Source organism: Diaporthe citri (genome assembly GCF_014595645.1).
Source record: "Diaporthe citri strain NFHF-8-4 chromosome Unknown scaffold_8, whole genome shotgun sequence".
NCBI lineage: Eukaryota > Fungi > Ascomycota > Sordariomycetes > Diaporthales > Diaporthaceae > Diaporthe > Diaporthe citri.
This window is the reverse complement of record NW_025064853.1, coordinates 431,182-444,358: the sequence shown is the minus strand read 5'-3', so window position 1 is coordinate 444,358 and position 13,177 is coordinate 431,182. Positions and strand designations below refer to the sequence as shown.

Below are 13,177 nucleotides of genomic sequence, written 5' to 3'. Positions count from 1 at the left end.
GGGAAGAGAAAAGGGGACAAAATCAACTGATCACAAAAGGGGCAGGATTAGAATCACTCGCTATCGTCTGCACGTCGGACACGTTTTCGGCATCTACCGGTCGAATTGCACACTCATTACCGCAAGGACTCCTTTGAGGCTGCTCCCCGTAGGTCACCTCTCGTCGCTGCGCCGCGCGGGAGGATCTGCACAACGGCCGTCCGGCACAAGGGGCACCCATGGGCTCCGGACGTCTCTAACCAGGCACATTCATGCGAGAGACTTCCACGAATCGCTACACGGCCACATGTAGGTACATTTCCCTTTTCCCCTTGTGTGTCCTGGATTGTGTTGCTGAAATTCTGGCGTACGGAAAAGCCGCACCACACAAAGGAACCGGCACATACTAGTGCACTTGCGTAGCTGCTACTTTCAGGAGCATGTCGTGTTTGTCGTCACTCGATGTAACGTCCGACGCAATGACGCCGAGATCACACCCGGCCCAGCTATTCTCCCTCTTACACAGAACCTACTACCAACTAGGTGAGCGCCTGTTTCTTTGCCGCCAAACTTGTTGCTAACATCATCTGATAGAATAGACCCACGGCCCAAGGATGTCTTGGTAAGACCGGGGTCCGGCTTGTACTCACTGCTCTGCAAGACAAGCGTCTGCGCGACGACGGCAACGTGCAGCCTGTCCCCCCTCGCTTAAGCCCCTCAGTGGGAATCCTATGCCGGCGGCCATGCGCTCCTCGAAGAGCCGGCAGAATGGGGCGGGCTTCTCGCGCGAGTGGCTTTTGGCCAAGGATGCAGCGTCCCGTAGTCGTCGCCCAATAACTTGAGGCTCTTCCGTCACCGATGACCTATGGGCAATCAACCTGGAGCATATGAGCTTCGAGAGGGGCCCTTTCATGACTTTCCAGGCGACTGGAAACGGAATGCTCGGCGCACCCACAGAGAACGCATGAGAGATTCTATCCCCTGATTCTTGGTCCTGTAGTAGGCTGGGAGGGGGCTCGTGCAGACCTGGGCTCGTGTGCCTGCGCGCATCCCGCCACAGCTACGCTCTTTGTTTACATGCTCGCTCGCGCCTGGCTAAGCCATTGGATGCTTCCGGTCCAAAGTGGCAAACATCTGCCGCCCAACGGGGGCGACAAACAGAACAGAACACGTTTATGGAACGGGAAACGCAGAGGTTCTCTTTGCGGCCCGCAGAATGTGACTCCGCCGGGAGGAAGTCCAGCTGGCATGTGTCACTGGTAGGTAGCCTTTTCTCATCAGGTCAGTGCTCATGATTTTGGCTGGGCGGGTCAGCAGGCACCCTGCTCTCTGTTGTTTCGCCTCATCTCAGCTTCGACCGACCGGCACAAGTCTCGGCTCATTGCGAGCCCGCCGGTTGACATTTGTCGTCAACTTTTCCCGCAAGACCTGAGATGCTTCGGATGGGCCTCTGGGGCGTGAATTGCAGAAGTCTGCTCGAACGTGTGGACCGTGTCTGTCTGCCCTGGCCATCTGTGTCTGGCCTCGCCGTCGCCCAAGTGTGCGACGTCACCAATATGTAATGGCAGTGCCCATTTGATGGAGAAAGTCGTTGCATCCGATCACATTACTCAGTCTCCTCACAGGCTAAGCCGGCAGGTTGACGATCCGCTACACTCTTCTGACCTGTGCTGGAGACAGCGGCTGGCCCGCCCCGATGCCATCTGATCATGACACGCTGGGCGATCTGACAGGACCTACAAGAGCGATCACCCTCACATTGGAGCATCCTACATGTGTATTTCATTGTTACTTCTTCCCACTGGGGCGCCTCGTCTGAAAATAACGCTAGAATCCAAGGAGGCAGGTCCTGAAATGACTGGCATGGCGGCCAGTGGCATACAAGCCTCGCGGGAGGCGCCGCTTGTACGGGGAGGGCTGGGAGACCGATCCGTGGCTTGAGCTCCATTGCGCTCTGCCTTTGTTCGGTTGAGCCTGCTGTCAACAATGGTTGAACAGCCTATGGGCCATTGTGTCTGTAGTTGGGAAAATGTGCTTGCAAGCTGGGCTGTGTTTTCTGCGGGACATCGTGTAGCACGGAGGTTTGCGACGCCAAGGGCTCCTTGAATAATTTCCTGTCTCTACGACAGCGAACTACGAGCGTTCGCATCTTGTTCACGGCTGATGCGCGATATCTTGTGATAAGCACCGACTTCAAAGGTAGTGCCTGATGCGGGAAAGCCCCAGAGGAAGTCCTCAACTGAGGATGAGCTAGACCATAGTGTCTGAGCAACCCAGGCTATCTCGAACCAGCCAGCCGTTGCGAGCGATCCCGAAGACGGTTGGTTGGGCTAGTGGCCCTGCGAAACCGAAGGACTGCAAGGCTGTAGAAACGAGCGACGACCCACAGAAGTTGCGAATATATTAGGAAACAAACAAGCCTGAGAGAAGCTTTGGTCTGTCCAAATCCGTCTTGCTTCATCGGGTCATTACTCGTTTCCATAGCTTTAAAGGTGCCCCGGTTGCGTGGAACCTTCTAGCCCAACAAGTAGTTCTCGGTTCAGTTTCCCATATGTTCAAAAGCTCCAAGGCTTGTCTCGAATTTCAAACGTGACCACCCCTAAAACGGTCTATTTACGTCGCTCACTGCGCAGAGAGGCATTTACGAAATCAGAGGCCAACTATTGTTTACAGCCAAGCCTGTTCTAATGGCTCCTCGCTGGTGGATACTTGATGTCTTCCAAGACTTTATGGATAGGCCGAGACTCGCTACTCGCCAGAAACGGTCAGACTCCACAACAGCATAATGCGATACTCGCACGCCTATACCGGTGTCAGAGCCATGTTAGCTGGGACTTCGAGCTGAAGGTGCTGGATACAAGGGCCAGAGTCATCTGCCCGAAACTACATGCGCTCAGAGCCCGTGAATACCGGCGTGTCTTACCGGTCTTGACGAGAGGAACTACCCTGGTAGAACTGAAAGCCACGGGTCGGCGACCGGTCAAGCAGGGCGCATGAGAAGCCTCACTCATGTTGACTGTCACTTTTTGGGCAATGGGGCCCCGTGCCTCATGGCCCAACATATCACTTTCATGTCTCACATCCTGTCCTACACAGGCTATGCTGTAGCACCCCGCAAACAGAGACAGGCTCTCGCAACCTTGTGGCGTGGGGTGCAAGGAAGCCACCCGCTGATGGGACCGCCTGCCCTCGAGTGCGGAATCTTGTGACCCGCCCCGATTCAGCCCATGGGATCTCGCAGCTCGGTTATCGTGAACCCCTAAAGTCGAGTGCGAGTGTGTGCGAGAGTGTCTCTAAGTGCGCGTGTGCGCTTGCGCGCGTGTGGCCCCATTGAGAAGCACGCCTTACCGAGCCCCCCAACACAGTAGCTTGGGCCCATGCGAGGGCGGGTGTCAGCAGCGAGGCTTGCATGGCCCGAGACTTCCTTGTGCGATCTCGCGACCACCATCCTCAGATATCGCCGCCGAGTATGGGGCAGCAGATGGCCGGCGTCTGGCCGGCTGGGGCAGAGTGAAATGAGAGGCGGCTGTTGATGCCTGACCACGCCCCCAAGTTGCTTACTGTGTATTTGGGTGTTCTTACAAACAGTCTCCAGTGGCGGAGAACACTGAGCCCACCCGATGAGGTCGCCCGAACCTTGAGACAGCTGCGAGATGGTTGGTATTCGACGGGGTGGTCGTCAGCTGGGCGGCCGGTCCCGGTCTGCAAAGTAAGTCACGGACTCTCGGGTCTCACGACGAAACCCGCATCTGCTGATGTTCCCGGTCGAAGGATCGGGCTGAGATCTATGATGATATCAGGGGGTTGGCGGAGAGGGTTCTCGCCTGGCTTGGCCCCCACTCCCTTGGTGAGGTGGCGATGCACATGCGTTGCGTATCCCACTTGCCTTGGGCCGCTCTGAAAGCGACCGCGTTCCTGGATATGACCTATCGGACGGCGACAACGGCGGCCGGAAGGGGCCTGTCTGTGCCCCCTCGCCCTGCAGCTACAAGGCTGTGATATCCTATGGAGTTAAGGGAGCGAGAGATAGGAAGGCTCGCCTATCTTGCCTACATCAATGTGGTAAATCCCGGAGGGTATTCCCGAAACCGGCATGTCGAGCAAAAAGCAAGAAAAGCAAGCTCGCCTCGCTTGAACCGGGGCTTCGTCGATCCCACAGCCGGAGAAGCAATGTCGCGAGATGTAGCCTGACCGCCTAGAACCTCTTGGACCACGGGATGGGGGCCCAGCTAACGCGGACCCTAAGAGGCAGCTTCCGGGCCACGCCCCCCGTAGGCGTGGACTAAACCTTCCTCATTCATACCGGCTGCAGCGGGACCCGACTCCGTGCAGCCGGGAAGCACGTCTTGTGGGGCGGGAGTCTCGATAGAGTGCTTATCCTTTGCTTAGTCTTTTCGGCACACGAGGGCGTTGGAAGTCGGTGGAGAAGTGGCCTGAGCTCGTAGCACGTATATTTCTCTATCGAGATTGAGAGGAGGAGTCGATTCGTTCAGGCGGCCCTTTGCCCGTGGATAGACTACCTTCCCAACGATGGCGACGAATCACGTCGACTCGTAGAATAGTGTGTGTGTGGGGAGGTCGGCAATAAAATGTATCAGGTTTATTCCAACTTAAGGAAGAAGCTGGGCGCGGTTCCGAGTATTCGATCTTGGACATCCTAAGTTTGGACTGTGGGCTCCTTCTGATAGTGGCGCGGTGTGAGCGTGGACCCGGAAACAGACCATGGGCATATTGTTTGTATCTGGAGGAAACAACAAAATAGGAAGGGAAACGAATGAAGACCAAGCTATCGTAAGAAAGGATCACTTTGTATTAAGTAGGTCTTCGCTTGCAAGTCAAAGGGTGGCACGAATCCTCACTTGTCTGATCGGTTGAGAGGGCAGAGTTCGACTTCAAGATGATGTTGCTACATTAGAATTCTCGGGCGACATTTGAAGTTGATCATGGCATACCCATGACAATTCAGTAGTCGTAGAAGCCCTTCCCGCTCTTCTTGCCCAACCAGCCGGCATCCACCATCTTGCCCAACAACACACTTGGTCGGTACTTGCTGTCACCCGTCTCCCCATGCAATACCTTCATGATGGCCAAACATGTGTCCAGCCCGATGAAATCAGCCAACTGCAACGGGCCCATGGGCACATTGGTCCCGTTCTTCATGATGGCATCTATCGAGTCCCGATCACCAACACCTGTCTCCAGGCAGATGACGGCCTCGTTGATGTAGGGCATTAGGATACGGTTGGCCAGGAAGCCAGGCGAATCGGCCGAAACGGACGGGATCTTTCCCATTGCCTTGCAGAAGGCAATGGCGCTGTCGATCGTCTCCTGGCTGGTCTGCAGGCCGCTGATGATCTCGACGCCCTTCTGCACCGGCACGGGGTTCATGAAATGTGTCGAGACCACGCGCGAGCTGGCCGAAAGATCCTTGGGGTCTTTGGTCGTGGCGGCAGCGATGCGTGTGATGGAGATGGAGGATGTATTGGTGGCCAGGATGGCGTGGGATGGGCACACCTGGGCCAGTTTTGAGAATATGTCAAACTTGAGGCTGGGGATCTCCGGCACGGCCTCGATCACGAAATCAACCTCGGACAGAGGGTCGATGGACGTGGAAGGGGAGAGGTTTGAGCGGGCCTGGTAAGCCTGCTCCTGGGTGATGCGTTCCTTGGAGACATCTTTGGCAAGGAGCTTGTCTGAGTGGTACCGTCAGCATGCTACTCGCTCGGCAAGGTACAATATAGATTCAAGAGCTGCACACCTGCGAACTTGAGGCCCTTATCGAGAGATGCTTGAGAAGTATCGACCAAAGTGACGGGCACCTGGGCTCTTTGTGCAGCGACCAGAGCTATTCCGAGGCCCTGATTGCAGGTCAGTTCGGGGGCTCATATGAGGCTATCACATGTCTGCAGCTCGCTCACCATCTGTCCGGCGCCCACAACGCCCAGCCTCTTGACAGGCGTCGATGACGAGCTGTATTGCCTCAATTGAGGCAACACTCTCTGAAATTGGCGTACTCTTGAAGCTGATAATGCCATTTTGTTAGATGGAATATGGGGTGAAGGAATGCGAGGCTGGTTGACGGACAGACGGCCTCGGTATGATGTCGCCCAATACACAATGCCTGGGTATCATAGCCGAGATCCCTGCGGCTATCCTCGGGCTCCATACCTAGCGCTCAGTTACAACTCTTAAGGGTTGGGGTAGACACGCTCCGTTGGGGAGAGGGGGGGGGGCCGCATCCGTCTAAGCAGCTCGACGCGTCCCGTTTTGCCGCGGCGCGTCTCCCAGGAGTTTCCCATTTACGCGCCCCAAAACCAGACCCTGCCCGCCAAAGTCAACACCACCACATCCCGTCTTGGAGGGTTCTGATATTGGCCACTGCTGTGGTTTGGGGGTCAATCCCACAGAACTCGACCATGGAGCCTTCGAATGGCAGAGAAGACGTGGTGCACCCCGAAGTTCGGGCCCATATCAACAGTTTGGTGTCAGCTGCAAGTGACGATACGCCCGACTGCCCCTATAGAGTGCGACAAAGGCTGACCTTGGACTATTACGCAACAGCTCGGAGGCTTCGCCGATGAAGATGATGGCGTCAATTACAGGCTTGGAGACGACGCCCTCGATGTGCTCCGCGACATCAAGAAATGGATTCGATTTTACGACGAGAGGACAAACCGCATGGACGTCGCGAGATGCCTGGCAGACGCAAACTTGGTCAGCGGTGACCTGGTACACATCCTAGCTCTCTGGACCGAGAACTGCAAGGATGAAAGATACAAGTCTCGCATAGCTCTCGCCTGTTACGAACTTTTGGCTCCCTTGACATGGCCAATCGAAAAGAACAAGGAGACCATGACCATCAACCACCACAGACATGTTCCGGTGCTTGAGCTCGCGCAACTGAAATACAAGCGCGACATATTAAACTTCGACGGAGCACAAATACTTCACACAGCAGTGCGCGCTGCTTTGCCCTCTATGGCGATGCCCATCGGCGACAGGACGCAAAGGGATGTCGGGATCATTAAGCTGGTTCTCTACTTCTTGCGAAACATTGCCATGATCATACCTCCTGCTGGGATCAAGTTCGAAGGAGATGAGACTCACATCTCACGGTCGGCCATCATTGACGCATTCTCGTACCAAGACATCTTCCTCACGCTCTTGACATTGGCGTCAAATATGGGCGAAGAGTTCAAGACCGAGGATGTCGTCGTTATGGAGATCATTTTCCACCTCATCAAACGGGTCGACGTCAAAAAGCTCTTCCTTAACGAGCAGGAACTGAGGAAGGCCAAGACAGACGAGCTGTCCGGCGCAATGAAGAAGGAGGCATCCATGTTGCGATCATACAGCCGAAAGGCTCCAACCAGGCACAGTCGCTTTGGCACCATGTTATGGGTTCAGAAGTCGGACGGGAAAGTGTCCTCTCTGTCCGGCCAGGGTGCGCTTGCGGATGTGTCTAGTCGAGAGCGGAAGTTGGACGAGTCCAAGACATTCCGACCTCCAAGACGAGCAGCAAAAGAAGACATGGAGCCAAAGGACCTTGGCCCGCAAGTCATACTGAATGCGCGAGCCAACAACCAGCTATGCGGATTTGTGGAAGTATTCCTGGATTCCGGCTTCAACCCTCTATTTCAGCAGGTGCGCAAGACCCTCGAGAGGGAGGGCGCAGAAGTCATGCAGCACCACGCCCAACAATTCTTCTACACGGTAGCTTGGTTCCTCGAGGCCGAAAGAGCGAGGCAACAGGCCAAGAAGGGCACGAAGTCTTCATCCGATGACCAAGTGAGCAGTTTTCAGCTGGTCGCAGGCGTGTTGAACCAAGAGATGTTTATTGCCCTGAAACGAAACCTTCACAAATCATTCACCGACGGCGACTGGCGAGAGCTGAACGCCGTCATGCGATGCTTCACTCAGATTCTCCTTACAATCCAGGAAATGTTTGCATCAGAGAACGAAGAAGACCAGGAAATTGCGGAGAATGCCCTGAGTCGTTTGTTCTACGAAGAGATCACCCATGATACCATCGTCAATATTGTACGTGCGTACAAGGACCAAGGGTTCGATTATTTGGATGCGTGCACAGAACTTGTCCATACGTATATGCGGGTTCTGGAGGCCTACTCCAAGGAGAATGTAGACATGCAGGTCCGATCCAAGAGGAGAACCCGGAAGAAGAAAAAGGCTGCCGTTGCCGCTTCGCAAGACCAAGAAGCCAATGGCAGTGATGAAGAGGATGCAGGTTCTGCAGACGACCAGGCAGCTGCTGAGAAAACTGCCCAGGAACGCAAGTTCGATTTCAAGAAGTTTGCCAACCGGTTCGTTCCTCAAGGCGTTGTTGACACATTTGTCAAATTCACAAAGTACTACCGCGACCTCGACGACTCGCAGTTGAAGAGGGCTCATCGATATTTCTATCGGCTAGCATTCAAGCAGGACATGAGCGTCATGCTCTTCCGCGTGGACATCATTCACCTACTCTACAACATGGTCAAGGGCCCCGAGCCTCTGGACAAAACTTGCGGGATGTACAAAGACTGGGAGGAATTCGTGAAGCAGGTCCTTCGACGCTGCGTGAAGAAGATCGAGGAGCGCCCAGCATTGATCATTGAGATGTTGTTCTCCAAGATCAACTCCACGGCCTACTACCTTGAGTACGGCTATGATAGACAAGTACTCAGCACTTCCACGCCAAAGCCTGCTGCCGCTCTTGAGTTTCGTCGTCCAGATCTCCCCCTGGCCGAGCAGGTAGCAATTGCTGTTGGCTTGCTGCTAGACAAGAATGAGGCCGACCAAATTGAATGGGTCAAGAATCAGCTGGCAGCCTGCGAGGTCGTGCGCTCTGTCTGGGAAGCAGCCGAGAAAGCTAAGCTCATGGTGGAGGAGCCTGATGGCACAATGGCCTTGACGGAAGACTGGAAGAGCGCAATGGCGGAACCTGAGTTCTTTAGTAAGTTGATCGTCCTCTGTGTTGGCTTTGTTCCAGAAATGCTGACATTAAACCAGCTCTGCGCCCCGAAAATGATGCGCGAAAAACTGCCATATTCAAGAACCCCCGCTTGCGCCTGCTCATGCAGGTCCTTGGATTTGAGCGTCTGTCTTCGGCTCTAGACGAGGAAATTGGTTCACCTTGGACCATACCCTCAAGACATTTTACGGAGGACCTAGCGGAGTATAAAACATTGATCGACAAAGCCGAATTCAACCCTCCACCTTTCGATGACGGCGAAACCGCTGAGGACCAGGTTCGACGCAAGACTGCTGCTCGAAAGAAAGCCGTATATGATGATGACAACGACGACATTGACGACCTCCTTGACGATGGGGATGGGGAACTGTTCCCGGCTAACCTCAAACCCAGCAAACTTGTCGGTCCAGGACATGACCGACCTGCTAAGAAGCGCCGCCTCCGCCGCAAAGCTGATAGCGGGGGCGATGATGACCTTCCGACAGAGGAGGAGGATGAAATACGCGCCGAGAAGGCGCTGAGGCGGCGCAAACGTGATCTCGAGAAACAGCGCAAGATCAAGTCTGCGCTTTACGTCAATCCCAGTGACGACGAGTCGGATGCCGAAGCCGATGCGGAGTTCTTTGCGCGCGAAGAAGCGGTCCGGCAGCGTGTCAAGAAGGCTCTCCAGTTTGCACCAACAGATGTGTCACAACTTCAGGAGGATGAGGTGACGCCACAGGGCATTGCGGACACCATCAAGAGACTGATGGGAGACAGTGATGCCGAAGATGGACAGAGTGACGCAGCCGGCTCGCCACAAAGATCGCAGAGTAGCTCAGGGTCCAGGAAGAGGAAATCCGATGCCCTTATTGAGGACGACCAGCCGAGCAGCCCAGCGACGTCAAAGAGACGTGCTGCCAAGCCCAAGAAAACCAGGGGAGGGTTCCTAGCCGATAGCAGCGATGAGGACGATGACATGAACGACGCTGAGCCGTCGTCCCCGGCCGGTCAGGCCAGTGGTGCTGGCGGGCAGGAGGATGATTCAGACAGCGACCAGATGGAAACAGATGATACACCCTTGTCATCCAACCCCAAGGACTCGAGCAAAGAAGCACGGAGCGGCCAGCGATTTCCGCTTAAAGAGAAAGCGGCCAACGTTTTGGCAGGTCAAGAGTCGGACGATGGAGAGGATGACGATGTGCCGGTGGTCAGTAAGAGACGTCCAAGGGTCAGGGGTGGTTTTGCGATGGACAGCAGCGATGAGGAGTAATGGGCAGGATAGGATGCCTTGCGAGGGAGTTTGGAGTCACGGTTCATACTGCGGAAACGTGGGTTTGGATAATTCAGACGGGCATCACATGTTTTGTTGACTCTGAGTACATACCAAATGAAGGATGTGTTCAACTCTGCGCAATCGACATTACAATTTATGTTCTTCTATGCGGTATATGCTGTTTCAAACCGATGCGGTTGTATGATGGCGAGTGTCTCTCCGGATGCTTATTTACTCCCTGACGTGACCCGTCTACTCATGCCCGTACTTTTCGTCTCAGCAGACCCGCCGTCCCCATTGTCTCTGACAACGGCGCTGCCCCTTCTCCGCATGCCCCTGCTCTCGCCCAGCTCAGCGAGTTCCGCCTCGCTCTTCCTCCGATCAATGCCACCCACGGCATCCCCCTCTCCACCCCTGAACAACCCACCGCCGGTCCCTCCAGACAGGTTCGCGTCAGTGGACGACGACCCGTCGCCCTCCAAGTCCGGCGTCTCGCCGCCATACGTACCACCCACGCTCTCCATGGTAAACGGGCTCGCCGTCGGCGCGTCCAGGATGGCCAGCTCCTGCGGCGTGAACAACCTGGGCAGCAGCAGCGCGCGGGCGGGTATGAGCGCGATGATGAACACGGGGAACCCGACGGCGGCGACGGTCTGCGTGATGGCAAAGGTGGCGCCGAACCCGACGAGCGCGAGCGCGACGAACAGCCAGACGCGCGAGCGGCGGCGGATCCTGCGCAGCGGGCTCGAGGCGGGCGTGAGGGCGCCGTCGCGCAGCAGGAACAGGATCTTGGCCGTGACGCCGTTGCCCTCGAGGGCCTGGTAGCCCATGATGAAGAAGAGGCCGCCAGCACGCCCTGCGGGATCAGGTGCAGCACCACCAGGAGCGGGCCCGTCATGGTCCCGAGGGTCAGGAGGCCCTGCGCCAGGTTGGACACGCGCTGCTCCACCACGTGCGTGCGCCGCAGCTCCCAGCGGCCCTTGCGGTCGCCGCCCTCGTCGTCGTCGGCCGCTGCCGCGCCGCTGGCCTTGCCACCCGCGACGTTGCTGCTGTCGCTGCTGTCGAGGTGCACGACCTTGGTGACGCACAGGGACTCGGTGTGGAAGGGGGCCTGCGGGATGAGGCCGTTGGGGAAGGGGATGCCGAGGATGCCGGCGACGCCGGTGGTGAGCCCGAGCAGGAAGATGTCCCAGTGGAAGCCTGGAGGTTTCCTGAGTGGGAACTCGGTGCCCTGGGCGATGAGGGATGAGACTGTGTGGCTGCGAGTCAGCGATAGAGCCCAGGCAATATCCGAGGAGTCTTGGTATGTAACCTTACCGTTGTGGTCGAACCAGAACAGGATGGTCAGTAGTACCGCAAATGGGACAGCCAGAAACACGTCTGCCACCCTGATGTCCCAGAAGTGGACGAGCCAGCCCCTGTCCTGGGTGGGGAAGAAGGCGTCGCTCGTGGGCAGGCTCTCGAGTGACACCTGCTTCATCCTGCCGATGTGCACGAAGCCGGTGAAGAAGATGACGGTCAATGGGGTACCGTAGTCCTTGAGGAAGACCCTGACGTGGTGATGGAAGAGCGAACTGGCGCCCAGCTGGCCGCAGGCATAGGCGATGAAGAAGACCAGCATGGCGGCCATGACGCTCAGATAGAAGGGCTCGCGGTCTCCCAGCAGGGTGAGGACCTGGACACCCTTCTGGAGGTAGATGAAGGCGACGTAGAAGCCGAAGATGTCGCAGGGGAAGCGGGTGACATAGCGCAGCCAGTTGCACGAATTAGTAGCGGCGAGGATCCAGTGCATGACAAGGGCCCAGAGGCCGATCCAGCACATGAAGGCCAGGTAGTTGACGCCCGTGGGCTCCATGATATCGTAGACGGTGTAGTTGAAGACGGTGATGGGCCCCGTCACGCCGACAATGACGAGCGGCTGGCAGGCGAGCACAGAGAAGACGACTGAGCCGAGTACTGAGGCCAGCAGCACCTCGTTGACGCCATACTGCGAGTGAGTGCGGGTGAACATGTCCAGGGAAAAGGCCAGAGCCGGCAGGATGCTGTTGATGACTTGGTCAGCGTCATTGTTCTCGCTCCTGGGCTTGCTGTCCTGAGCGTTCAAGAAGCAGAACGAGGTCGGCAATGGTAGCGGTTATAATGGCCATGGCCATGAAGAAAACGAGGTGTACCATACTTTGCAAAATACATGTAGACTGTGGCAGGAACCACGCGGTAGTCCAAGGCATCCTTCCAGTCACTCCAGTAGTAAGGGGCCCGGCGGCGCAGGTCGCCGACCATGCCCTTGAACAGGCGGATCTTCCACCATTTTGGAGTGCGAGCAGTCGAGCCGGAGTGAGATCGTGCCGCTGAGTTCCGTGAGACAGTCTGCTTGAGCCCGATGGGCGGCACGTTGGAACTTGGGCCGGTCTGGTCCGGCCCAGTCGCGGCCCCGGCTCCGGCTCCCGATCGGGACCCGGAGGGTGACTTCTCACGGGCGGCGGAGGCGCTGCGTTGAAGCATGGTGGCTGGAGGAAGAGCAAAGACAATGAGATGGGTAAATTCGCTTGAGGCAAGCCGGCTTCGCTAACGGGAACATGTCGAAGTTCAACCTCTCTTCGCGCCGGGATAACTTGCCTTGTCTGGTGTCGACCGCAGAGAGAGAGTCCTCAAAGCCGGTCGTAGGAAGGCTCAGGGGCGTGACTTATAACAAAACACTCAACCGGAGAGACCAGGATTCCAGAAAAAACTGGGGGGGGGGTGACGGCATTCTCAAAAGAGTTAGCGGTGGTTAGCCGGGTAGTGTCCTTTGGCAGACTGGCAGATCTTTTGCAGGAGGAGGGGACCAGTACGGGGATCGCCGCGAATAGAAACTACTCGCCAAGTACACAGCATCATCTGTCATGGTGTCGAGACCTCGCTCGATGAGGTACCTGTACACAGGCCTAAACAGACAGGCCGAAAGGGCAAGGTTCCCGGAATCCAGACAGACT

The 13,177-nt window shown here is 56.4% G+C and overlaps 3 protein-coding genes across 3 annotated transcripts; 1 reads left to right on the top strand and 2 right to left on the bottom strand.

The window, feature by feature from the left end:
* Window positions 1–4,941: 4,941 nt before the first annotated feature.
* INS49_014515 (uncharacterized protein) lies at window positions 4,942–6,014 on the bottom strand (the record flags this gene model as incomplete). The annotated part of the gene is made up of 3 exons (XM_043175205.1): window positions 4,942–5,672; window positions 5,738–5,837; window positions 5,898–6,014. 3 exons carry the CDS (start codon window positions 6,012–6,014, stop codon window positions 4,942–4,944), a joined length of 948 nt encoding a protein of 315 aa, XP_043020162.1.
* Window positions 6,015–6,395: 381 nt separating this feature from the next.
* INS49_014514 (uncharacterized protein) lies at window positions 6,396–10,202 on the top strand (the record flags this gene model as incomplete). The annotated part of the gene is made up of 3 exons (XM_043175204.1): window positions 6,396–6,437; window positions 6,541–8,932; window positions 8,989–10,202. 3 exons carry the CDS (start codon window positions 6,396–6,398, stop codon window positions 10,200–10,202), a joined length of 3,648 nt encoding a protein of 1,215 aa, XP_043020161.1.
* Window positions 10,203–10,432: 230 nt separating this feature from the next.
* Window positions 10,433–12,707, bottom strand: INS49_014513 (uncharacterized protein; the record flags this gene model as incomplete). Its single annotated transcript, XM_043175203.1, has 4 exons — window positions 10,433–11,023; window positions 11,086–11,456; window positions 11,523–12,247; window positions 12,382–12,707. The coding sequence occupies 4 exons, from the start codon at window positions 12,705–12,707 to the stop codon at window positions 10,433–10,435; spliced, it is 2,013 nt and encodes a 670-aa protein (XP_043020160.1).
* Window positions 12,708–13,177: the final 470 nt, after the last annotated feature.